General features: G+C 39.0%; 1 protein-coding gene across 1 annotated transcript in view; it reads left to right on the forward strand.

The window, feature by feature from the left end:
• The first annotated feature begins 3,910 nt into the window (after positions 1-3,910).
• GRPR (gastrin releasing peptide receptor) overlaps positions 3,911-27,392 on the forward strand; it is a 34,158-nt gene continuing 10,676 nt past the window's right edge. The window contains exon 1 of the mRNA XM_019746253.3: positions 3,911-4,694. Coding sequence (XP_019601812.1) covers positions 4,288-4,694 — 407 coding nt within the window. The 5' untranslated portion in view covers positions 3,911-4,287. The remainder of the gene's footprint in view (positions 4,695-27,392) is intronic.

Consider the following 27,392-nt stretch of genomic DNA (forward strand, 5'->3'; position numbering starts at 1 on the left):
GGATGGTGCCTGAGAGTCTGTATTTCTAACAAGCTCTCAGGTACTACCCATGCTGCTGGCTCAAGGACCACACTTGGAGTAGAAAGGACCCATAGCAACCATGTCCTGAATGTGCTTCCTTGCTCACCAGAAGGAAAAGCACAAGCATTGTCACATTGTCAGGATCTCTAGGTAGCCCGCTGCCTCCATCTTTGGTCCCCACCATAGCAGTGCGCTGGAATCCCCTGGAGACTCATTAAAAAATACTGATTCTTGGGTTACATCCCTGGAGATCTGATTCAGTAGGTCTGGGGTAGGACCTCTGAATCTGTATTTTTAAGCACCACAGGCAATCTTGATGATTTTTTAAGAGCCAATATCTTATAGGCTAAAGTGCAACTGAAACCTTAAATGTAAAGTCTTCCCCAGAAGATCCAACCTCCTTTATTTCTCATTTATTACTCCCCTTCAAATTTCAAACCTTTTCTCCAGGCAGACCGTCTGTCACACATACCCAGAGCACCCCCTTCTCTTTACTCTGGTTCCACCTACAAGTTCTACCCACTCTATAATTAATTTATTGTGTCTGTGTATGTTCATTATCACTCTATCAGGAACACCAACTACTGGAAACCACAGTGCCATGCGCATAGCTGGTGAGAAGACACTTTGTCTCCATTCTCTTTGGTCCTGTTGAGCCTGCCTATTCTCCCCAATTCTACCAGGTCACTGACCCCTCATATCCAAGTCCCACATAAAATCCACTTTTCTGGAAGAATGCAAAATGTGATTTGCTTGACTGAAATAGAATGAGAAGTGACACCCCTGCCCCAACACATTAGAAAGGATGCTGAGTCACACTCCAATTCTATTCAGAAACCAGAGTCCCTGAGGACAGGGACTTCGTATTATATTTGTTCTGTGTCACTTTCATAAGTCCAAGGCATTTCATGCTCACCATTAAAAAAAAAAAAATCTAAGCAAATGTCTGAATATGTTTGGTGGTCTGCCGCAAGGTGACACATAATGGAAGGGATGGAAAGAGTCATTTAGCTAATTAGTTGAAATGACATCAAAGTTCTCTGATTAGTTTTTTAAAACATCCTTGATCCAAGAAAATATTAGGCATTGAACCTCACAATATCTTCACTCCTTGAATACAATTAGAACAAGTCTCTAGTGCTGTGGAACACGTAACACTAACACCGGCTGTGAGAAATCAATACCTAGCAGCATCAGCTTAACTTACATAGGAAGAAACACTAATGGCCCAGTTGGATTTACGAAGTGAGTCTGACTCAGCACAGAGGGGTGTCTAAAGAAATAAAGGGAAACAGCATCCAGGAGTCCTCTTTGTGAACCGAAATATGCCCTCTAGACCAGACTTCTTAACAGGAAAACAAGATCGATCCATCACAATCTCACCCAAACCTGCCTCTAGCTGCATTTCACACTGATCTTTCCCCACCCACTCTCTCATCCAACTTGGATGGCTTTTCTGGACTTCTGTTTGTCCCCTGCTCAATGCTGTGCTCTTCCCTTTATGCCTCTGTCCTAGGCACATACTATTTTCTCTGTTGAAAAGGTTCTGCCAAACACTTAACCTTTAAGATCAAATGTCACCTTCTCTGGAGAAAAGGTAGTTGCTCCATCCTAGGGAACGGATGGGGTCTGAATTGGGACTTTTTAAAAGAAGCCAGAGTTTATTTCTATTTAACAATACTCAGGGAACTTTCAGGAGGTTAAAAGGCCTAAAGAGAACAGGTTTAATATAGTATTATAGGCAGGTGCTGGCTGTTGCTGCCAGTGTTTTGAAATTCTCAGGACAACCCTGGGCAGTTTGATGCCTCACTAATTCTTCTGGTTCAAGAGTGGTGAATTCCCCTGAGTTTTGGCATAATTCATACAAGGCTATCCTCCCAGTAATGATGACAGAAAACAATGCCAGAAGCAATCATGGTTGCTGAGAGGAAGAAAGGTAAATGATCAGAGAAGAAAGCCACCACAACAATTTCGAGAAGCAAAAATATTAATCCAGTATAGAACAAACAGAAGCATTTGCAGAATCTACGTGAAAACCCTTCTTTTTTGAAAGCTTATCCTCAGACTGAGCTTCAGTAGCTGGGATCATGATGGGTCTTATAATAACATGTATCTTCATGTTGTTGTTTTTTCAAGCTCTTGCACAATGCCTGGAAGCTGATCGATTTTTGATAAATGTCTTTCAAGTAAATGGAGGAGTCGCTGATTCACTTACATGAGTAGGACTTTTTGCCTACTGATCCAAGGTCAATCTATTTTCTGAACATACTGAGCTTTTCTAAAGTGAAATCACAACAATAATCTCTCTCAATCACAGCAATAATGATAGTTATAGTAGTAGCAGCTAATATTAATTGAGCACTTACTATGTGCCAAATATTACGAAGTCTTAACATGGATAATTTTGTTTAACTTCACAAATTATTCCCACTTTACAGATGAGGAGCTTGAAGTTTAACACACTGAATAACTTGCCAAGGTAATAAATGAGGGAGCCAGGATTTCGGCAGAGCCCATATACTGCTTTATTAAGATATCCTGCCAGTAACTAATCCAAATCACTAGGCTGATGGTTATTGACTCCTAATGGGCAGTACTGATCTCCAGTGAAAAGCTCTTCCCCCTGCACAAGCCCTTTGGATTTATGGAAGGAGCATGGCAACATTCTCGGTGCTATAACCTGTCACTGAAAATTTCCATGACAACACAGTTGGAAGCTTTCTTCCTGGGCCCTGGCTCGGTGATAAGCGCAAGCTTGTTTATTCCTTGTGGACCCTGAAAAAACAAAATCTTCAATGGCAATGCCTGTTAGTAACTGGCTTCCTGTGATGTACCCGGAACAACTGGCTCTACAGAAGTCCTGAAGACACACACTTGTAATGTATTTATGAGTTGTTGGCTAAAGGTCTAAGCTCAACTCTAACAGTATCTCCTCAATAAAGCCTCCCCTGGCACCCCATTAACTCAAAGTTATTTCCTTCCACTCTCAAATGCCTCAGTATTCTATCTGTAACTGCTTTACAGTTCATTTTTCCACTGAGGGCTTAAGAGGAAATTTGCTGAAAAACGTGGTAAGCATTCAGTAAAGAAGTGCAAATAACCGCATGAAAATGCCAGTTCATGTCATTTTCAGATCCAATGAGAAAAGACCCATTTTTCTGGAAAAGACCACTGATCTTCGAGAGTTAAGAATACAGCTGGCTTACACTTTAATTTCACCCGGCACAGGGAACGAGAGTGGCCTGGCAAACCTGCAGGTGTGCGTTCTGCTTCTTGTTTTCCCAGAGGTCAGTAGCTGAAGGTTTAAGGCACGAGTCCTGTGCCTATTTGTCCTCAGTCGTATCCCCGTTCAGAGGCTCCCACATGGACATCCTATGCATCTGTGTGCATTTAATTCAGAGACCCACCCCATTTTATAGCAATCTTCACCTGTCATTCTGATGTAGTGGCAAAGATGAGAAAAATGGTCTGTGAGTCCCATCGAGATTCATAGGCATAGCATCAAAGATTTGCAGCGCCTCTGCCAAGTGCTAGCAACACTCATGAAATACCTACCATAGGTGCTGAATCTTACATGAGAAGCCACAGGTACCTGTTTGAGCAGACTGGGCATAGGAACCGCAGTCGGCTGCTGTGTTCTCATCTGGGGAGAACAGGTGACTGGGCAGTGATGGAAGTGTCCAGCAGGGGGCTGGCATTCTCTGTCTATAAGGAACCCTGTTTCCTCTTCACAGCCTCAGTTCAGCAGAGCTGCTGTTTGCTAGTGAAGGCGGTGACGTCTAAAGCCTCCTGCCTATAGGATTTGAGGCTTGCTCAGTGCAGTTTTTTTCTACCCACTTTAAAACTCCAGGTTCTAAATATCAGGAAAGACAGGAAATGCTGTGTGAAAATAGCAAGCCAAAAGTTCTTAGTTAACTGCAGCCAGGGAGGCTCAGACTAAAATGGAGGTAAAAAGAGTCGATACAGAGTGGGTTTCATTCTAAGCCCCCCCACTTTTTTTTTTTTTTTTTACTGTTTCTTGTTTTGTTGGTTAACTTATTGAATTTAGAGATGGATTGCATTGGTCATGTGAAGACCAGAGCAGAAGCAGCATTTAAATAGTGACAGACAATTTTGAATGCCGTAGTGTATATATACTCAGAATATTTTTAGTAAAGAAGCTAGAGAGCCCACCAGAGATTTTATCCTCATCTTCACCCAACTGCAAAATCAAAAGTTAAGAAACAGCATCTAAGGGCACGATTTCGGTGCGAAAGAATCTAAAGGATGGCTCTAAATGATTGCTTGCTTCTGAACTTGGACCATTTCGTGCACTGCAATGTCTCCAATCACAGTGTGGATCTCCCCACGAGTGAGGACCGGTTCTACCCGGGGATCCTCTATGTCATCCCGGCAATCTATGGGGTCATCATCTTGATAGGCCTCATTGGCAACATCACCCTGATCAAGGTCTTCTGTACCGTGAAGTCCATGCGCAACGTGCCAAACCTGTTCATCTCCAGTCTGGCTTTGGGAGACCTGCTCCTCCTGGTAACGTGTGCTCCCGTGGATGCCAGCCGCTACCTGGCTGACAGATGGCTGTTTGGCAGGACTGGCTGCAAGCTGATCCCCTTTATACAGCTTACCTCGGTGGGGGTGTCTGTCTTCACACTCACGGCTCTCTCGGCAGACAGGTAAGTACCGGAGGAAAGTTATATTTTCTCTGAGGGTGCCGGATGCCTCAGTAAATGAACTACCACATCGGGACAGACAAGCTGTTTGCACAAAGGCAAGTTTTGCTCAAACTCAGATTCCCTTCCAGGCATGTTTTTGTTCTGGGCATTAGTTCTTCAGTTTGACATATTGCTTCAAGAGAGAAAAGTGAATGGATGGCAGGGGAAAAGGGGGACAAGAGAGAAAAAAAAATCTCAGCATAAGATGGAGTTCCATTTTCTGGAGACGAATGGATGTAGCATGGCTTTTTCTGAACTTGTCCCTCCCTGAAAAATTAATTGACCAGTGAGAGAGAAAAAAAATCACAGCTAATAGAATTTAAACCCCAGGCAAATGTTTCTTAGAGGCGATTCAAAATCTTCAGAGAACAGAAAAGGCCCACTGCATTTCTTCTTCAAAGTATTCTTTCAGAAATAACCGAGAGGGGAAAATAAGTGGCATGTCTTTCAAATTCATTTTCCTCAGCTTAACTTTTCTTACATCTGATTTTGTATTTGGCTCTCTCTAACTGAGCAGTTTATGTTCTAGTTTTTCTGAGTACCTCTTAAGTGAAATCATGCATTATTGGATTTTTTGTCTTGAGAAAGCTCCATTCAAGGTTGATTTTTGAATTTAAATAATCTTTGTTGATGTACTTCCATATGCAGTGCTTTTGAGGTTTTGGAGGTAGGGGAGGGTGTCAGTACAATGTTTTGTTCTGGGAAATATACATATTTGTCAACTGCATTTCTTGTGTGAACATAATGCTTAAATTTCATATTTATTCATTCGTAAAAATCCATACTCACTCTTTGAATATTTATCAAGCATCTATCTCATCAAAAGTTCCTGCTTGAATTAACCAGGCAGGAAATACCTTCCGGTTGTTCACACAGGTTGCTGAACGTGTCTTATGTACCTGTGAGCTCTAGAAACTGGATACAGTAATGAATATACTTCAGACACATAGACCAGATGGTCAAACTGAGAAAAACTGGCACAATGAACCAGAGACTGTACGTTTTTATTTTAGAATCAACTCTACGCTATGGTGTTAAAGATACCTAAGGATTTGAAAGTATACCAGGAAAGGCATAGAAGCAGCTCTTGAAAGTTTATACTCTGAGGAAAATATCCCACATTTTAATACATGTGGTGCTGGAGTCTCATTTTGTAGAGGAACAAACAGTCCACAGGTGATCTGGCTTTGTCGAGTAATGAACAAATAAAGATAGTGTTATCAGTATTTGTAGACATGTGTTTATACTCAGCTGCCTGAAGTACACTGCTCAGCACACAAGACATTTTCAAAGATTGAAAATGAGCAGCCCAGAAAGGAGGTTTGCATGTAACACCTGCTGGACAGGGTTTCTCAGTTCCTGCCTCTCATCTCTAGCCTGCTGTGATCCTGAACATTTGCCCACCAGGTTCTAATGACCACATGCAGTTTCAGATGTTGATTCAGGGTAGGCAAACTTTGGAGCTTACGGAAGGTCTGGGGCTGTTTACCAACTGGCCAAGGGCACCTCAGGATGAGGAGAATTTTCTTGATGGGAAGATGAGATTTTGGTTTCCAGGTTGTTGAGTGCAATGGTACAGATGGTGTTTACTGTCTTCTTGGAGCGTGTGTGGAGGGGAGGCAGAGAGGAAAGTGAGGGCATGGGGTGTAAAGGTGCAGCTGCATGGAACTCCTCTCTGGAGTTTCAAAGCAGACCAAATTCACCATCAGCAGAAAGGTGCTTTCAGAAGCCGGGTTGCATGCTTTGGCAGCTCTAGTGTGTTCTCGGTGAGTTTATAGTTACTGCGCATCGTTCCCAATTTCAGAAATTACTATCAGTTTCCATGTAACTAACTTTCTGTGTTTTGCTAAGGCTTAAAAAGGCTGATGGATCATCTGAATGACAGGTAGTGCATCTAGCCAATTTCCACAAGAATAGGGATTGAGCTACTCAAATAATGTAACACTGTACTTACCCATTTATTTAATTTAAAAAGCTCTTGGTGCCCTATAAAAACCTCATGAGATTGGCAGGCCAAATATATATACATATATATATATATATATATCCACACATACACACTATATATATTTTTTCTTAACAAGGTATAATCTACATATATACGGTAAACTGAACAAGTGTACAATTCAACATATTTTTTACACAGGTCTACATAACAACATTGCCACCACCAGCACCCCAGGAGTTTTTTTTATGTCCCTTTCCAGTTAATACCCACCCCCACAGAGAAGCAATCACAATTCTGAGTTCAATTACCAGAGATTATTTCTGCCAGTTCTTTAATCTTATGTAAGTGAAATCATACTTCTTGTGCTTATCATTGTGTTTATGATAATCATCCATCTCGATGCACATGGCAATGGTTTGTTCTTTTTAATTGTTGTATAGTAGTCCGTTGTATGAATATGCCTCAATTTATTTATCCATTCTAATACGAATGGATATTGGGTAGTTTCCAATTTTGGGTTGATAATAACCTGCTCTTGATATTCCTATTCATGCCTTTTGGGGTACATAACTGTTTATTTCTCTTGGGTATGTGCATGGGAGTGGAATTGCTTGATCATAGGGGGTACATATTTAGTAAATATTGTCAATGAGTTTTCCAAGCTGTAGTCTGTAGTTGATAGATTCATAAAAGGGTGAACCAGAAGACCCTCCAAACTGTATGAGCATCACAATCATTGTGGAACTTGAAAAATATACAGATTCTTTGTTCCCATCCTAAATCTGCTGAATCAGCTTTTCTGAGAGACCAACAGGCGCAGCAATAATCATGCATCTCTGCATTTTTCTAGAAAAGTTTATACTGCTACCACTGTGTCAAAGGGAAACTTCAAGACAGCTCCAGACACCAGAATTCTGGCTTTCACATGGCCAACCAATTGCAGATTTCCTTTCAAGTGCCTTCATATTGGTTCCCACGCTCCCTCTCCTTCCATGCTTTCTTCCCTTTACATACACACTGATAGCCTTGGACATGGTGGTTACACTGACATATTCCTGGCTCTGCTTCCTTGCTTATGCTGTGTCCTGTCACTCTCCAGAATTCTTCTCCTTTTAAATTAGAAGACTTGACTCCCCATCCCATGTGATATATGGTTTGGAATGGGCATCAACAGCCCTGCATTCTAGGCTTTTTTCTGCCATTACTACCTAGAAGAGGGAGTCAGACCAAGTTGTTTAACTCTCTGACCTTAACTGAATAATCTATAAAATAATATCTAATAGTTGAACTTGATTATTTCAAAGGTCCATCCAAGTTTTAAAATCTTATGTTTTTGTTTTTAATCTGTTATCTTGCCTATCATTTGGAATTTGGCTCGAGTCTCCTCCTTAAAGCCCTAAGTTGGGCCATTCTAGCCCAAATTTCATAACCCTCTTCTAAACATGGGGCTTATTATCTGAGACATGAATTATCTTGTGACATCTTTCATCTTGCTGTTTTGAAGTATTTCACTCATTTGTCTTTTTTTTAGCCTCTCATATATTCATTGTTTTAACTTTTCAAATAGATTATTAAGAATGTGGAGGGCAGAGATTTCTTATATATTCTTATATCTTCCACAGTGCCTCACGTGGTTCCTGGTACCAAATGGATGATCAATAAATTTTGATTAATTAATACATACTTTTCTCTCATTCTTATTATTTTCCCCCCTTTTCTGGCATTCACTGGAAAGCATACTCTTAAAAACGTATTATGCAGTCACCTGCTTCTTATCTGTTCCTCTTTATTAAGGTGTCATTATTTGGTAAATGAGAGAAAAGCTATTCTTTGTGAATCAGTAAATAGATTCAGGAGATAAATAGATGGGTGGATAGATGGAAAGATAAGTGGATGGATGGGAGGATTGATGGATGGATGAGTGAATGGGCAGATAGATGGACAGATTGTTCGATCGATAGGTGAATAGTTGGGTGGATGGATGTATTTTTTACATAATGATCTTTCCTACCAGATGCCCATCTATGTACTAGGTGCCTCAGTGTTATGCAAATGGAATTTAAGATGTGAATTGGACCCTCATCAGGAAAAGGGTAAGGAGGGTATGTTTTCTTTTCCAGTAAATGTAAAGTTTAAAGCTGGATTTAATGTTGACAGCATATAATGCCCAAGTTATATTGTGCCTACTTCAGTATTATTATGCAGTGTTATTTCTGCTAGAATGGAGCTGGCGGAATGAATCCTAAGGACAGATGGATACAGCAGTTCCTCTATAACATGGTCCTTCTTCGATTCCATAGAAAAGACTGTTCATAAGCCCCCCACTCTCCCCCACCCCGCCAACTTGTGACTTGGAATGTATAAAGAAACAGGAAACTGTTACATTTATGCAAACTTCTTTAAGTACAGATTTTAAAAATGCATTGCCTGGAATTTGTGAGGTAATGTAGTTTTCAGCCTTTCCTGACATCTAGAACTCCATGGTCCAATATGGTAGCCACTAACCACATGTGATTATTTAAATTTAATTCAATTTAAATAAAACTAAAATTTCAGTTCTCTAGTCACACCAGCCACATGTCAAGTGCTCAGTAACCACATGTGGCTCTCCTGGACAGTGCAGCTACAGAACATTCCCATCATTACAGAAAATTCTATTGGACAGTGCAGAAGAAGAGAGTTTGGTCTATGCTTTGGGACCCAAATCTCTTTCCCAAGATCCACATTAGCTGTTCTCTTTCATTGAGGATATCAGGAATTCCTCAAATAGGCAAATATCAAATGCCTCCCAGCTGCATGGGCACTTCCTGTCTGTAAAACATCTTCTATTAGAAGATACGAAAAAATAAAGAGGAGAGAAACCAGGCAGCCCAATACAATCACCAGTCACAGGCTTGGGGAATTTAGACACTCCGTTGGTGAGATTTTGAGACCTTGTAAAGAATGCATGTGGAGTTCACTTTCTGGGTCTGCGTTACGAACTTCTTCCTGATCCTTCCATTTTCTTCTGCCAAGCCTCTCCCATCTGCCAGTCTATCTTTCCGTCTTCCTAGCCCAAGACTCGTGAGATCAAACACTGTTCTAGCTAAACTCTCCTCATTGTCCCCCACATGTGCCACCTTACTTCTCCCTTCTCTGGCTTCATTTTCCTCTCCCTGGTGGCTGGGCTCTATTCCCTCGATCTATCCAAATCCTAGCAATCCTTCATGGCACACTTTGAGTCCCTTCTCCTCTCTGAAGCATTTCCTGATATTTGTTTTCACTGATTTTTTCCCCCTTCCTAAGATGTTTTTTTCCCTGTTCATTAAATACCAAATCTATCCTGCCTTTTATTACTAGGTCTTTTTTTTTATAGATGTGTTTTCTACATTCTTAATCATCTGGGAAGCTCCATGGGGTCCCTGTCTTCCATGGCGCAGAGGCCCACCTTACATCTAGTAGGAAGAGGACAACAAATACAGCTTTGTTGATGTTCGAGCAATGACAAAAGGAGAAACTCCAGCAGCTTCACATAGAAGTCGCCTTCAAGTTCAACTCTTGTAAATGGTGTTCGGAGATTGAATTTTCAATGTGGTGGAGGTGGCGGGGGGGGGGGGGTCACCCACACCTCCAACAAGCAATTCTCGGAAAACCAGCTGGGTATCTGAGAATTCAACTCAATTCTGACACTATCTGCCCAGAGAGCACATCAGATTCCACAGGTAGAGGGCTCAGTCCCTGCAATATCCCACCCTACTCTGATTTCAGACACGAGTCAGGTTGTTGCCTGTACTTCTGACCAACTGGCTATACATTCAAAGGTTCCCATAGCCCCCTCTCCTGAGGTTCAAATAATTTGCTAGAGTGGCTCACAGAACTAGAGAAGCATTTTACTTACTTAACTAGATGACCAGTTTATAATAATAATAAAAAAATACATAACTCAGGAACAGCCAGATAGAAGAGTTGCAGAGCATAAGATGTGAGGAAAGAGCATGGAGTCTTCATGCCCTGTCCAGGCACACCACTCCCCCAAAATCTCCATGTGTTTATCAACCCTGAAGCTTTCTGAACTCTCTGCTTTTGAGTTTTTATGGAGGCTTCATTACATAGTCATGATTGATTAAATCATTGGTCATTGGTAATAGATTCAACCCCCAGGCCCTCTCCTCTTCCTGCAGGTGGGGTAGGGGTCGGTGGGGGTAGGACTGAAAGTTTCAACCTTTCAATCACATGGTTGGGTCTCCTGGTGACCAGCCCCCACCCTTCAACACTTTCCAAAAGTCACCTCATTAACATAACAAAAGATACCATCACCCTCAACTCTTAGGAAATTCCAAGAATTTGGGGAGCTGTGAGCCAGGAACTGTAGGTGAAAACCAAATATAATATATGTGAGAAATATATTTCAGTCATCTGAATGACCAAATACATGTTTCTTATAAATCGCAATATTACACCTTGTTTGACACAGAGACTTTGGTCTCTGACACAGAGGTGTCAGTGACACAGAGGTGATGGAATTTGGCCTTGTCACAACAGATTCAGAGTAACATCAGACTAGAACCCTCTCTTCTCATTCCAAGTCCCAATTCCTTCAGGGGAACTGAAAACTTCTCTTCAAAAACCATCAAAACTCAGGATCTGATTCCATTTCCCTTCTCTGGACAGTGGGAGCTACTGATCTCAAGCCCTACTGTTCTGAGGGAAGATACTCTGAGTGACTCAGTGATTTTAAAGGCTCGTCTACTATTCTAGAGGTCCTGCTGCACTGATTCCAAGGAGATTGGCCTTTTCCCATGAGAAGACAATTTCTTGTCCCTCTGTTGGAGGAGTTCACATGAGTCACCAGTCATAATTTCTCTATAGTATGATTTTTCTAAAGCATATGTTCCCTTTCTGGAAGGAAACTCAACTCGGGTCTCCCCACAGTGATGGATCTGTCACAGCTGCTGGCAGACTCTGGGAGTGCTCAGAGGGCAGGTGCAATAGAAGTGGGGTTTCCCAGAAAGGCTCTTTTAATTGGAACCTTTTCAATTATGCTGTGGAGAGAATGGCAGCAAAGAACTTTGACCTTGTCCCTCACGCATTATCTTTTAAAGTGTTAGACTTTTATATGATTAATTATCATTTCTGATAACTTAATATGCATGGAAGGAAAAAAAAAAGCACAAACTTGATCATGAAACATAGAGCATAGCCTGAAAGGACTCCCTGCTGTGGTTGTTTGAACTGTGCTTGTCAGTAACATCCTTTGAAAATAGACTAAATTTGAATTTTTGCACTATGTGGGAGTTGCATAAGTTCTCTTAATGAAAACATGTTTTGCAGAATGAAAGAAAAAAATTTCTCCCTTCTTTTTCTACCTCCCAATAATAGAACAAGGTATATATATATATATATATATATATATATATATATATATATATATATACACTTTATTACTGTCATCTTTGAGATGCTGGTGATTAGTATCTGATATTTACCTAGCTACTTTAAATGATTTGATTTTCTTCGGAAACTGTAAGAGGCTGTTGGTTCATTTTTGATATTAAAGGTCACCTTCTGTTGGACGTCTTCATTGCCTCTCAGTCTAAAAGAATGACCAACACTATTCTATCATCCAATTTCTTTTTTCAGGTTGATTGAAGTATCATTTACATTCAGTAAACTTTTAGGTGTACATTTCTATGAATGTTTACAAACTTATATAGTCATAAAACCACCACCACCACCACAATCAATATACAGGACATTTTCATTATCCCCCGAATTCTCACAGAACTTTTTCATTATCCCCAAAATTCTCTCATGTCCTTTTTTTTCCTATCCCCTGCCTTCACCCCCAGCTCTTGGGAACCACTGATCTTTTCCAGAAGATCAGATGAATGACATCATACAGTATTGGTTATTTGAGTTTGACTTCTTTCAACTCATGCTGCTGCATGTATCAGTAGTTCATTTTTCTTTTTATTGCTGAGTATTCCATTGTATGGCTATACCACAGTTTGTTTATCGATTCTTCAGTTAATGGACATTAGGGTTGTTTTCAGTTTGGGGTGATTACGAATAAAGCTGTCATAAATATTCACAAACAATTTTTTTTTAATTAAAATTTTCAGGGTGACAATGGTTAGTAAAGTTAGATTTCAGGTGCACAATTCTGTAATAAATCATCTATATATCACATTGTGTGTTCACCACCCAGAGTCAGTTCTCTTTCTATCACCATATATTTGATCCCTTTTACCTCATCTACAAACAATTTTTTATGGATGTATGTCTTTATTTCTCTTAGGTAAATAAATATCATCCAGTATTATTTTCTTGAGAATTATTTTGTTCATTTTTTTTTGTTTACTTGTTTACCATCTGTTTTCCACCACTTGAATATAAACTCCCCCCAAATGGAAGGCTAGCTCATTCATTAGCAGATTCTCTGGCACTAGAAGAGTCCCTAACCTGTAGTAGGTGCTTGGTAAGTATTCTTTGAATACATGAATGGATAGATACATGAAGGAAGGAATAAAGGAATGAATGAATTTTGGTGGATCCTACTGAGTGAACCTGGAATACTGGAATCTGTAAATCATGTTTATTTCCTTTGATCCTGTTCCATGTTCCTACGTTAGGAATAGTGGTTCCAACCCTAAATGACAAGACCTTATCCAGGTTTCATGGGGACTGTTTGAAAGTGCTTTTTAAGAAAAAACAAATAAAATTATGAATACAAAATTAGGTAGAGAAGTGAATGTTTTAAAATATTTAGAAATCATATATTAGATTTAGAAATCAGAATAAGTTACAAATTCAGTAAGTTGATAAATTCCAAAAACATCAGAAAATCCAGAAAAATAACAAAATCTATTAATTAACTGCCTGACATACGTCTATCATACTTATTTTCTTAAGCATTTTGGTTTTATCCTCATTAGTTTCCTCTGAAAATAACAATGGTTTGGTGATATCCTTTTCTATGGAGAAATTAGAAAGATAAATCAACCTTCTAGTATGGTTGATGAAAATTGGCTTATTATTAGAAAGGTGAAGGGATTCGGAAGTACAAATTAGTAGTTACAAAATAGTCATGGGAATGTGAAATACACTACGGGGAATATAGTCACTAATATTGTAAAAACTACATATAGTGTCAGATGGGTACTAGATTTTTGGGGAGGATCACTTCATAAATTAAATAAAAGCCTAAACAAACAAACAAACAAATAAAATTGGCTTATTACTAATGAGAGGTTAGAAAAGTTTCTTTCAGTTTCATAATTCATTGTTAGTAATGTCATATAAATGTTTAGGATGATTATCAAATATTTAGGATTACTTGATAAAGCCACTATCAAGTTTCTTATATGGGCTATAAAATTTCACAGCATTTCAAGTTTCCTTGTGCCTTGAGTAATCTTAAACACTCGTTTAATTGTTGACGCTTATTAACTTATTGGTCATGGATGTCTTCACGTTTTGAGTTTTAACTTATCTTTATCAGTGTTGGTATTTGTGGTATGAGTAACACAAGTGACTTCACACAGATGTATTTGCTATTTGTAATTTGGCTACAAGTTTCTGCCCTGTAAATACAGACACTATGATAAACTTGATTTTGCTGCTATATTTGGATTTAAATCTGTCATCTTATGACTTGTTTTATATTGCTCTCACCTGTTTCTCAATCTTTTTCCCTCCCTTTTTGCGTCCTTTTAAATGAATTAAATAATTTTATTCTTCTATCCCTCCCCTCTCCATGAGTTTGTTAATTATACTACAAGCTCTTGTTAGTATTCTTTTAGGGGCTACCCTAGAGTTTACAACAATGTCTCCTTGACTTTTTGCAATTTGCTATAAATTAGAACTTTCCCACTTCCCAGACAATGCAAGGATAATAGGACACTTTAACTTCATTTTAATTCCCTCCTGCCTTTTTTGGGGGAGGGAGGGCAATATTGTTATTCTATATTTCAAATCTCTATGTATTTTAAAACCTACAAGACATGATGCTTACTGTTTTTTACATCTTTACATTATTACTCACGTATTTACCTTTACATTTAGATTTATTCCTGTATTTACCTTCTCTGTTGCTCTCCATTCCTTTCTGCATCTCTGTGGCTTTATCTGAGATCATTTTATTTCTGCCCAAAGAATGCCCCTCAGTATTTCATTTAGTGTACGTCTTAATGGTGATACATTTTCTGCTTTTGTTTAAAAATGTCTTTATTTCATGTAATTTGGGGGAGGACATTTTCACTGAGCGTGGAATTCTAGGCTGGCATTCTTATCTACCACACTTTGAAATTACCATTTATTGTCCTCTGACTTCCACTGTGAAGTCAGATGCCAGTTTTATTGTTGCTTCTTTAAAATTAATTGAGTTTTATCTCTTTGGCTGATTTTAAGATTTTTCTCTTTACCTTCGGCTTTCAGCAACATAGCTATGATGCACTTAGGTGTGGTTTACTTTGTATTTTTCCAGCTTGAAATTCATAGTTTTTCTTAAATCTTGAAGATTTTAGCCAGTTTTGGAAAGTTCTCAACCATTACAATTTCAAATGTTGCTTCTGTCCCATTCTCTTTTTCGTCTCCTTCTTTATTCTGTCTACATATAAATAGAATGGCTACAGGTTAACTTTAAGCTTTTCAAGTATCTTCCCCCCTGTGGTTGTTTTTGCTTTTATTGAGGCAGGAGATTTCATACTAGGGTCAGGTTTCTGTTACTGAGAACTATTTTAAGCACAAATTCATTTCACTACTCACTGTGTCCCATGAAGTTTCTTTTCCCTTTTTTGTATTTTCCATTCTTTTCTTACTGTACTTCAATCTGGACATTTTCAGCTCACTAATCCTCTCTTCATCTATGTCTAGTCTGCTTTTGAAGCTTCCATTTAATTCATTTCAGTGATAGTATATTGCAATTCCAGAATTCCTATTTGATTCCATCCTATCATCTAATTTCTTAAATTAGTCCCAATATATTGTAAAATCCCTCTCTGGTAAATCTAACATGTGGAACCTCTATAAGTCTGTTTCTGTTATATATTTTCTTCTTCTGTTTTATGGTCATTTTGTTTTGTCTGGTATATGAGGCAAGTTTTGTTTGACTACCTGACTTTGTATATGAAGAATTACAAATAATTTGAGGCTCTGGATGGTATTATCTTCCAGAAAAGATTATTTTTTGCTTCTTGCAGGTAGTTGGGAGGTAGCCATATATCTGACCCAATCAAGGATAGAGCAGATTGGAGACTCGGCTTGGGTCTTTGTGAGAATGAGTCTATTTCCGGTTCGCCCCTACTACTAGGGTATACCGCTTTGGGCATGTCAACAGAAAGTCTGGAGTGTTTACCCGGACTCCTCTCCTTGGTGGACCCTGACCTCCATTTATTGTCCCTGTTCATCCTAAAATTGCTGGAAGCTCTGCTCAGCTCTTGGGTTCCCTGCTGCTGCTTGATATTTGGAAAATGCCTTAAGGGGAAGGTGATGCTGAATAACAGCTTCACCTCTTTGCACTTGCGTTCTCGCCAGGATTTTGGCCCCTCAGGTCCTTACTGCCTTGGTATTTCTGATGTTTTCAAAGAAATTTTCTAGCTTTTTATTTCAGGAGAGTTGGTCAGCAACGAGCTAGTCTGCCATTGTCAGAAGTGGAAAATCCTATACCACCTCTCTTACTGACCTGAGAGGCTGCCTTCAAAGCTATGTACATACCAGCTCCTCTAAAGAGGAGTACAGAACTACCTAATCAGAGCCTCACATTATCTCAGCAATTTAGGTTCAGAGAAGTGAGTTCTGGTTCACCTCAAAGCGAGTAAGTCAGAAATCTCAGCCACAGCCTGCAGCCGTGGACACTGCCAAGTATTGTAGGTATATCAAAGCATCTGGGATTTTTCAACTAGGCCAGGACTCTTAGCCCCAGTAAGCAGGAGCTGGAGCCAACATTTGGTCATGCAGTGATTGATAATAGCTGAAATTTCACGGGAAGGAAAGAGCCAAAATGTTCCTAAGGCACCTTTCTTTAAACTTCACTTCTTTATTACTTTTTCTTTTTTTGTATTGTACTCAGACCAATTGACCAATGGTGATAGCTAAAGGTTACATAGGAAAGAAATGGGGGGGGGGGGGGGAGGATGCGAAATGCAGCACATAAAGAAATGTATTCCCAGTATCAGAAGAATTTATTGTGACAATACGTCCATGTGACTCATTTATTTCTTTATGCTGTCTACATATAAATAGAATAACTACAGGTCAACTTTAAGCTTTTCAAGGTTTCTTTTTTCCCTTTGGTGGTGGTTGTTTTTATTGTCAAGCAGTTTCATACCAGGGCCAGGCGTCTGTTATGAGAAATACTTTAAGCACAATTTAAACACAATATAAAATTATGTAAAAACAAAATTACAGTAGTTTCTCCATGAGAACATATGGGAAATGCTTATTTCTTTTTTTTAAAAAATAGTGTCAAAACAGATTTTTAGGAATTTCATTATCTTTTCTTGTCCCCTTCCACTTTTAGTGATTGGAAGCATCACAGAAGATCAGGAAAATCAGAATTCGACATTCCTTTTCTTTCCTAGATTGTCAACAGAGGTGAAATCGAAGGTTGAAATGATGGCTTAAGGAATACATGTGCTACAGGATGAAGATTAGTGTAGTAAATATTTAGTTTTAAGCATTCTTTACTTGTTCTTTAAAAAGACCTGAGAATCTGAAGCGCTCGAGTCAAATATAACTAAGGTGGGGATCTAGCAACCTAGGCTCTGGTATTGGTTCTCAGCTAGCCAGCTGTGGCACCTCTATAGGGACCAGTATCCTCTTCTGTAAGTTAAGAAAATGGGACTTAATGACTTCTAAGGTTTATATTCCATAGTTCTATATAAAACAGTTTTGTTATCAAACATGTGCTCATATGTCTGTACCATGCTGACAGCTCTTTATATACTGACCTAGCATCATCCATCCTAAGCATGCTCAGAAAGGGGAATATACATATGTAAGTATCATTCTATTATTCTTTAAGAGATTTATCTGGGTATATCTCTCTTCCTCAACCAGATTTTAAATCCTTAATGGCCAGGGATTTTTATATCCATACCACCAAGCAGAGCCTGAAATACTAAGTACTTAAATGTGCTGATAAATTAACTAAGGATCTTGAGCAATCGGTGTTTAATACTACAAGTCCAATGGCAGAGGTCAGTGGCCTAGTGTCTTTGTTATCACAAATTAAGAAACTTAACAGTCAGTGTTCTGTGAAATGGAAGATGGTCTTTCCTCCATTTATTTATTTATTTATTTATTTATTTATTTATTTATTCATTCATTCATTCATTCATTCATTCTCATTGGTTTTTGTTTTTTCCCCATGGTTGATAATTCTTCTCCATTTAAAGAAGGAACCAACAGCATTGGTGTGGACAGGCAGAGAATGGTTGGGGAAAAGTCAAAAGAAGCATAATATTTTGCAACATGTGAAAATTACATGAAATTTCAGTGTGCATAAATAAGGCATTCGTGGAACATAGCCATACCCATTTGCTAACAAAATGTCTATGGCTGCTTTTGTGCTATAATAGAGACATTAGATGTTTTCACACATTCAGTGCACACAGGCCAGGGGATGGTAACCTTTTTCTTTAAAGGGCCATATAGTAAATATTTTCGGCTTTGTCAGCCATATGGTCTCTGTTGCAACCACTTGTCTCTGCCTTTACAGCACAAAAGCATCCATAGACATTTTGTAAGCAAATGGGTGTGGCTATGTTCCAGGAATGCCTTATTTATGGACACTGAAATTTCATGTAATTTTCACGTCGCAAAATATTATTCTTCTTTTGACCTTTTCCCAACCATTTAAGATATAAAAACCATTCTTAGCTTGCGGGCCATATGAAAACAGGCAGAGGGCCAAATTTAGCCAGTGAGCTTTAGTTTGCTGTCCTTGATATAGAGTCATGTGCTGAGATGGTGATTTAGCAGTGGGAGTTTCCTAGTTAAGTGGAAGGGGGACTTAGGGGGAACCCATGAGACTTGTCCACTTAGCCCGGACAGACTTCCTAGCGGATATAATCAATACGAACCGTACAGCTGTGTGGTGCTTTGGAGTATGAGGCACTGTCCCATCACGCACATTAGCTTTGGGAGTATCAAAAACTGAGAGTCAAGCCAATGTCTTTAAGCCCTGTGTCTTTTCCAGCATTCCCTAGGGCCTCTGTGATGCTAACTGTTGTTCAAATGAAGAAAATGAGAGAGTTTTAAATCAAGGCTTAGCCAGATTCCAGATCCCATGGGTGGTAGGTGTGGGGGCTGAGCCTTCCTGTTGCTCATTGGGGAAGTAAAGACGTAAACAGACAAACTGCACTTCTCACTACCTCCTTCCCATGTTTCACCATCATGCACAGTGCTGCTTCTTCTAAGGTCTTTTCATCATAGACTCATGTAAGCAAGCACATTAAAATTATTAAAAAGGGGAATTGTGGGCAGGGAGAATCATTTCCTCAGTACCCCCAAGAATTCTTCTGGGCTTGGAAAGATTAGAGAAATAAGGAAGTATTTGGGCCATAGGAAAGCTCTTGGGAAAAGGCTAATAAGATGGTGTCCAGAGTGATTTGGGGTAGGTGGGCTTGAGAGGAGTATTTGGCTAGGAGGTAGGAGGCTGGCAGGGGAGGAATGGGTTATCTTGAGCATCTTGAGCCCATTTCTTTATCTGAAAGTAAGACAGTACAGGCCAAACTGGGTGCACAGCTCTAGATTTTCAGTTTTAATATATATTTATTCAATAAATAAAATAGGTATAAAATGAACAAGACATAGACCCGACTCAAGAAACTCATAGTCGTATGACCCAGGGTGCATGAACCTTTTTAATTTCCAGGATGGAATGAGAGAAAATGTCACCAAGTGTCCAGGGCTTATGCTTCTTTTGATCTCTCTTGTACCAAGTACAGGGCCATGCAAAAGTAGGTGCTTAAGATGTGCTTTTGATGGTTAGATGTGCTAGTTTTGGAGGAGGGGGTGCTTTGCTCCATTTAGGCGTGATGTGTTGTCTGGAGCTAATCCTAGGAAGAATCTGTGAAAGGAGGGACGTGGCCCTCTAGTGACCACTGGGGCTCCTTAGAGCTGGATGGACATGGTACCCAGAGAGGCCAGCTGGCATCCGCAGAATGCTGCCTGCTGACTAGAGGGGTCATGGGCATCTATGTGAGATGGAAATGCTTAGGCTATAGATCCTGAAAAAAAGATACAAAATTATATGCTCTCAATTCTGCACAAAAGACAGAGGAAAATTGAAAGGAAACATCAAAATATCACATGTAAGACATACGGATGATTTTCTTCTTTTTTTGTTTTTAGGATTCTCTGCTGTCTAAATTTTTACAATGAGCTCTTAGCACTTTTATACTAAATTTTTTAACTGAACAAAGTTCTCCAAAGTAACTGCCTTTAGACTACCTTCCTTGCGGATGTCTTTGCTGACTAAAAGCAAACTTTTTCAATTGGTTCTTAAGATACCCCCAATTTGCGTGGTGAGAAACTTACAACTATTTCTTCTTTCTCTCTTCCTCCCTCCTTCCCTCCCTCCCTCTTTCTCTCCCTCCCTTCCTTCCTGTCTTAATTTTATTCTGGTAAAATATACATAGCATACAAGTTATCATTTTAATCATTTTTAAGTTTAAAGTTCAGTGGCATTAATTACATTCACATTGTTGTGCAATTATCGTCCAGCATCCGTCTCCAAAATATTATTTATCTTCCCAATTTTGAAACTCGTACCCATTAAATAATAACTTTCTCTCTTTCTTTCTTTTCTCTTTTGTTCTTTCTTTTATTTATTAATTTTTGGAGGTGACATTTAGTAGAGCACTAATCTTAGTAAGGATAAATTCAAAAGCGTTGAATTTGAAGAGATGTCTGAGTTTGAGCCCTGGTTCTTCTAATCATCAACTGTGTGACTTTGGGTAAATCACTCTACAAGCCTCAGTTTTCTGATCTGTAAAATGGGAATGCTGGTGTTTACCTTTAATATATTACAAGACCATTGTAATTTGTCTAATGATGAAATGAAATAATGTGTCACATTTTTTATGAAATGCTAGAATTACTAGTCAAGAGAGGAGTATACCATTAGTATGATTGTTATTTGCATTCATAAGGGATCCGAGAGGAATATCATCCAACTCTCGACCATTTGACATTCCAGTGGACAGTCATGTGTTTTCAGGAAATGCACTAATAACCTTTTATTTAAATAGTGTTTCCTAGTTTTCAAAGTGCTTTTGGAACACCGCATTTAGCTCTTCTCCATGGCAAGTAAGGTTGATATCATTAGCTGCAGATGAAGAAAATGGAGGCATTAAAGTCTTGTGGTTTAAAGTCTGAACTCAGGAGCCAAGCAGCTTCTGTTCAAAACCTAGCTCTGCCCCTTGTTAGTTGTGTGACCTTGGACAAATTATTTAATCTCTCTGTGCCTCAGATTTCTTCATCTGTAAGAAGAGGATGACAACAGTAGTGCCTACTTCTTAGTGTTATTATATGGGATCGAAAAGGTTAATTCTTGAAAAGTGTTGAGAGCTATATCAGGCAGACAGTGCTATATAAGTTTTTCTTAAATAAAAAGAAATCAAGACAGCGTGCTTATGCAAAAATAGCTACTTATGGAAGTGAAAGTAGAAGGCCGAGTTCCCAGTCTGCATCCAGTGCTCGTCTCTCCCGTCCCGGGCTTCCCCACCACAGTGATACTTCCCCAACACTGCCAGGATCAACCTTCCGGCCTCGCGGACCCGATAAACTACAAAGTTAGGCCACTATTTCACCACATATAAAGCCTCTCACAGAAGGCTATTTAGATATAGCGCTGTTAAATTTTTATAATGAGATACAGTGGCTCATATGCCGTAGTGGTCCTTTTGAGCTTTAATGATTCTTATTTTGAAAAAAAAAAAAAAAAATGCATTTTATTGAGATAATTTAGAAATTTTCTTTTCATCCTCAATAATTTGAAATATATTTAAAAACTGAAGTTGTCTCTGATATTTATATATATGTTTGATAAACTGACTGGACTGGCAGAAGACTTTACATAGTGCATGCTGTGGATGGCCCACCCGTACCCTTGCATATCTGGAGGTCACTTACAGATCTGGGCTTCCTGTGTTTCTCTGACCTGGGGTGATCTCTGGCCAAGGGAAGGTTTGTGGCAAAGCAGAGTGCCCCAGAATTAACACGGAAGACTCCTCACTCCTTGGTGGTACAGTTCTGGAATGCGCTCAGCACAGTCTCTTGGGGGATGCCCAGCAGTTCTGTGTTCCCCTTTCCCAGAGTGGCACCCTTTATTGGCTTCTACTCCCTTGCTGGGCTTTCTGGGATCCCCTCCCAAATAAACGAGTTGCACGTAAATCCTGTCTCAGGGTCTGTTTGGGGGTGAATGACAATTTATGACTCAGAGTCTATTACACCTTCCACCCCAGAACGTGGGTGATTTTCCCCTATTGTCTGTGTATCTTCTTTGCTACGCAGTAGAGTAAATGAAGGCCGTGTGTAACCACAATTTGGAAATGGGATTTATAAACAGTCTTCAAACTTTTTGGCTCATAAATTGCTGAAAAAGTCTATAATAAGTTATAAATATATGTTCTTCCCTCCATAACATTTTTGAAGAATGGCCTACGAACAACTTGTGCCAGGATGTTTACGCACCTACTGAAATTTAACTGGATGACTGCTTTCCTTTGTCATTTTAAACATACCCACCAGCAACTGTAGTATTTCATCCTGCTCATACCCCTTCTGACGGCTCCCTCTCAGGATTAGCACTGAGCTCTGGAATTAGATCATCCTGCTGAAACCTATTTTGGGCTCAAGGGTCAATAGTTGCCCAACTTCTGCCAAAGCACCATCTGATGTCCAACAGTTGTTTTCATCTCTCTTCCCATTTTATACCTCAGCATCTACATCCCTCATATCCCAGAACCAGTACCTGCACTCCTGACACCTCTCCTATGTCAGTGGCTCTTTCTTTAACCTTGTTCTAGCTTCTTTTGTTTAGTTCTTCCAAGAAGCCAAGTTTCATCTCAGCTCAAGGTCTCACTCCGATGGCCCCTTTGGGTCCTGATGCCTCTGAATATATGAAAGAGCTCAGACTTCACTCTAGGCCTCAGGCCACAGTTGAACTTCAGGGTATGTATATAGGGATGAAAGAGGCAAGAGATTCAGTATAACAGACTCATGGAAGAACAGGAATTTTGTGTCTGCCTAGAAACACACTGCTTTCATCATGGCTGACACAGGTGAGGAACAGACATTCTGATTATTTCTTTGGTTTTCTTCCTTAATTCCAATATCAGTGAAGCGGGTGGGGGAGAATTTGCCACCCCAAAATGTGCCTCTTTGTAATTAGAGGTAGGACTTTTCTTATAGGAAGATAATTGCATTGAGTTCAATCCATATTTAAGAGCAAATGACTGATATGCACCGCCCTTCCCAAAGCAGGGTTTGCTCTCAGGGAGACAGTGGGTGCCTACAGGGAGCGAACAAGATGGAGGGGAAATTGCAATTCACAAAGAGGTGACTTCAGGACTTCATTGAGAGGTGGTCCTGCTTGGATCCATGACCTGCGGCTTGATCTCTCGGAAGAAAACCAGAAAAAGAAAAGTATGATTACACTTCATAACATGGATGATGATCCTCTGCCTTGGCCTGAGTTTAAAGCTTGCTTTCTCTGGGGCAGGAAGTTCTCTGCTACAGACTCTTAGAAAGCCTGCTGAAACCTTAGCTAAATTTTGTGGGCAGTGTCTTCTGGGACAGTGGACATCAAAGTAGGGTTCACACCCTCCAGGAGAGATGCAACTTGATCTAATAGGTAAGGGAGGAAAGCCGCAAAACCTCTACTCATATTGATTTGTATTTAGAAATAAGAATGAATTAAACATTAGTAATATGTAGTATCCAAATTGAGGCTCACCCTCTCATTGAGTCCACATCCGAGGACGCCTTATCGTGTATAATTCAGACAGCAGGAGGAGGGTCCCACCACACAGACAGCTCAGCAATGGTACATTACTCTGCCCTGAACTTTCAGCTTATGGCGAGGCATTGCACACTGACGTGTGTTTGTGTATGATCTAGTTTTAATTAAACTAACCTCCCCAAATGCACAAGCGGCTTAAAAAGATTCCTGCCAAAACAAAACCGAGCAAAACAGAACCCCACAGATTGTAAATGATACTAAAATTGTAAATCCAAGAGAACAATGTGAACATTGTTATATTCACTCCTTGTGTGGACCCTAGTCAGATATGACACATTCAATCACGTTACAATTATAATAGAGTTTTTCTGATGAGAAAAGGGTTTACTATTAACAAAATACAGTAAAATGTATAACACATGATTTCAAAATTATTTTACTGTTAGTTCATTTTTAAAATTCTGTATTTTAGTGTGTGTTTTCTCCCCAACCTGTTTATGAACTCCTGTATATACCCATCCACATTCAACAATGAACATTTCCTAGAGTTTCTTCTCACTCTTTTTCAGATATATGTACATATCTGAAAAAGAGTGAGAAGAAATATATATATGAATTGTTTTATTTTGCTGAATTCTGGAAAGTGAGGAGCAAACACCCTGATCATTCACTCCTAAGTATTTCAGTGTTTATTTCCTAAGAATAAGGACACTCTCTACATAACCCCAATGCCATTATCACACTAATGATATTAACGATAATTCCTTAATACCATCAAATACGTAACCATAATCAACCTTCCCCCATTGTCCCAAAAATGTCTTTTGTAGCTTTTATTTTTTAATCCAGGATCAAATCAAAGTGTATGCATTGCATTTGGTTGTTATATCTCTCTTTTTTTCCAGTTTGATTGAGATGTAATTGACACATAACATTATATAAGTTTAAGGTACATAACATAATGTTTTGATATATGTATATATTGCAAAAAAGATTGCTTGTTGTATTTTTTAAACCCTTTTTAAGGTACAACAGTAGGTCCCTCACATTCTTCTAAACAAAAATGATGTAGACTGTTTTGATGAATGCAAGTGACTTATTTTGTAGAATGTGCCAGAATTGGATTTGTCTGATTATTTCCTCATAGTTAGATTCAGGTTAAAATTTGGGGGCAAGAACACTGCATAGGCAATGTTGTGTTCTTCCCAACATTTATGGAGGGAAGAACAGAAAAGGGTGACTGTAATCTGTTACATACATAAAGATAGTGATTGAATGGGCACCCAGGACCAGCAAGTTCTCCATTTGGAGAGTAATAGCTCAAAGGGACATAAGATTCCATTGCTCTGGATTATAGTCATTTTACAAGCCAGCTAATAATTGCCTCACATTTGTTCAGAAAAGTTCTTGGTGTTATTCTCAAGAGAAAATAAAGCCAATGTTTAATAGTCCTATCAAATGTTATTAGGTATTAAAATTCTAATTTAAATGCTGACAATTTATCAATTACCCTAGAGACCATTTAGTTTATTTAGTTTTCTCTTCACTTCAATCCTCTTTAGGTAATGTGCATTGGGATTACGATGGAGGTTTAAAAACGTTGTCGTTCAACAAGTCCTATGGACTTCAGAAGGTACTTATGGACAAATAAGGGCTGAAATACTGGATCCTTAAAAACAAACTACCCATATTTGTATAAAAGACATATCTTTCAGTGGGCAAAGGTTTCCATCTGTGCGTGTGGGAGCCAGCTACTTCTACTTGCCAAGAATCACTTTGACACATTGGTCTTGTTACAGAGAGAACATTTTTGGCCTTTTCAATGTCTGCATTTAAAAAATGAAGTGCAGATGTTTTCAGAAGTAGGGAAGCGATTGTCTTGAGTCCCATATTATCAAAGGAGCGAATTTGTCACTCAATGGAAGAATGATTCTTACTAATTATATAAAAGTCGATCTGCTCTCTCTTGTTTGTGAGGAGTTGGAAATAGGAGACATATCTGCAAGTCACGTATTATTAATTAATTAATTAGCAAGTATTTGCTGAGCCTCTACTTTGAAATAAGTGGTATGTAGGACAAGGGACCTGGAGTATTTTTAGAGATACAGAAAGAAGAGAAAAGGAGAAGATGTAAGCTTCTGACCTCAGGAAACTTCTGAGAAAGTCAGGTAAAAAAAGACGTACCCATGAAAAGCTAGCAAACAATTCAAGATAGTGCACAGTAGGCATAAAATGAGAAGCGTCAATAATCCAGTCGTAAAATTAGACAGGTTAGAGGCAAGAATGGGAATTATTGACATCTAGATTGGACACCAAAAACTTCATTAGGGTGATACTTATACACTGGAATTTGGAAGGATAGGATTCAGATAAATGGAAATCCTGGGTTTGGGCATGAAGAAAGGAGGGAAGCAGGAAAGTGATGGAGAATTTAGGAACAGAGTGTAGACTAATCTATCTCTTGAGCACAACTGAAAGTTGACAGCTCATTCTTTCAGAGGGCCGCAAGTGGGAGATGATCTATGCGAAACGATCCTGGAAATAAATCTGATAACTTTAAGTGATTACCATGTCTAATTTTTCCAGATAAGACTCTTCTGTTGACAAAGAACAGAAGCCACTCACACTAACTCAAGTGAAAAGGGGACAGGAGAATTGTAAGTTTATAACAGGAGACCTCTTGTACATTCAAAAATAGCTCATGAGCCAGGAACCAAGGACACTCTGTATGACTTAGGGCCACATTACATCAGCTTCTCTTACATCTGTCTCATTCTTTTCTCTTCTCTCTCAGTCTACCTACTCTTCTTATGCATCTTGTACTTGGTTAAAATATGGCTGCCCTGATCCCTTCCTCAACATCAAAATCTTTTACTTCCAGCATCTATCATTGACTAACTACATCCTCTGTTTTTTCAGTGTAAATGCTTAAGAGAAAGAGAGACTCTTTAGTAGCTGGCCAGGAAGTTCATTGGCTGGGATTAAGTATCCACTCCACTCCAAACAGCCATCACTAGGAAACAAGAATCATCCAGTGGTATCTCCCTGCATTTGGAGTTCTGGGTAGAGCAGTCTAAACCGGAAGAACAAATTGACTGATAAGTTTCATGCTCTATAGAACCCTTAGACTTCCAGGGAATATTTGGTGTGTTCCATGCACATTTTGGAAACATCTGGTCTGTTTCTCTGCCTGTAGGAAGGATTTACCCAAAGCTTTCTTCTGAAAGAGCTGTGGTATCCTGAAAAGAGCTGGTTATAAGTTGAATAATGACTCCATCACCTCTGAAACTGAGTTTCAATTTGTCTTTTGTAGAATGGAAATAATAGCACCTACCTGTTGGATTTCTCTGGAATATATATGAGATAATGTAGATGCTAGTCTCTGCTTGGCACAAGGCAAGAGTTTAATAAATGGGGTTTCTTTAATTTCTTTGATATTTTAGGAATATTCCATAACAGAAAATTATTTGCAATGCATTTAAATTTATTTTTTAATTGAGCAAGTGATATATGAATATGTCTGAATATTTAAAAGCAAATCATAGACATTATATTATTTCATTGGTAAACATTTTAGGGTATGTTTTAAATAAATAAAGCCTTTTTTTAAATTAAAGTTCAAAGGTTCCTTGCCTGCATTCTAAACTAGGAATAAAAATGTTTGAAATGACTAGTGACTAGAGAACGTGCCAGAAGAAAATAGAAATTCCTTTGCAATTTTTATGTTTTTTAATGTTTAAAATGAACTACTACAAATTATGGG

The sequence above is a fragment of the Rhinolophus sinicus genome, chromosome 18 (assembly GCF_057876585.1).
Source record: "Rhinolophus sinicus isolate RSI-liver-muscle chromosome 18, RSI-T2T, whole genome shotgun sequence".
In the NCBI taxonomy this organism is placed as follows: domain Eukaryota; kingdom Metazoa; phylum Chordata; class Mammalia; order Chiroptera; family Rhinolophidae; genus Rhinolophus; species Rhinolophus sinicus.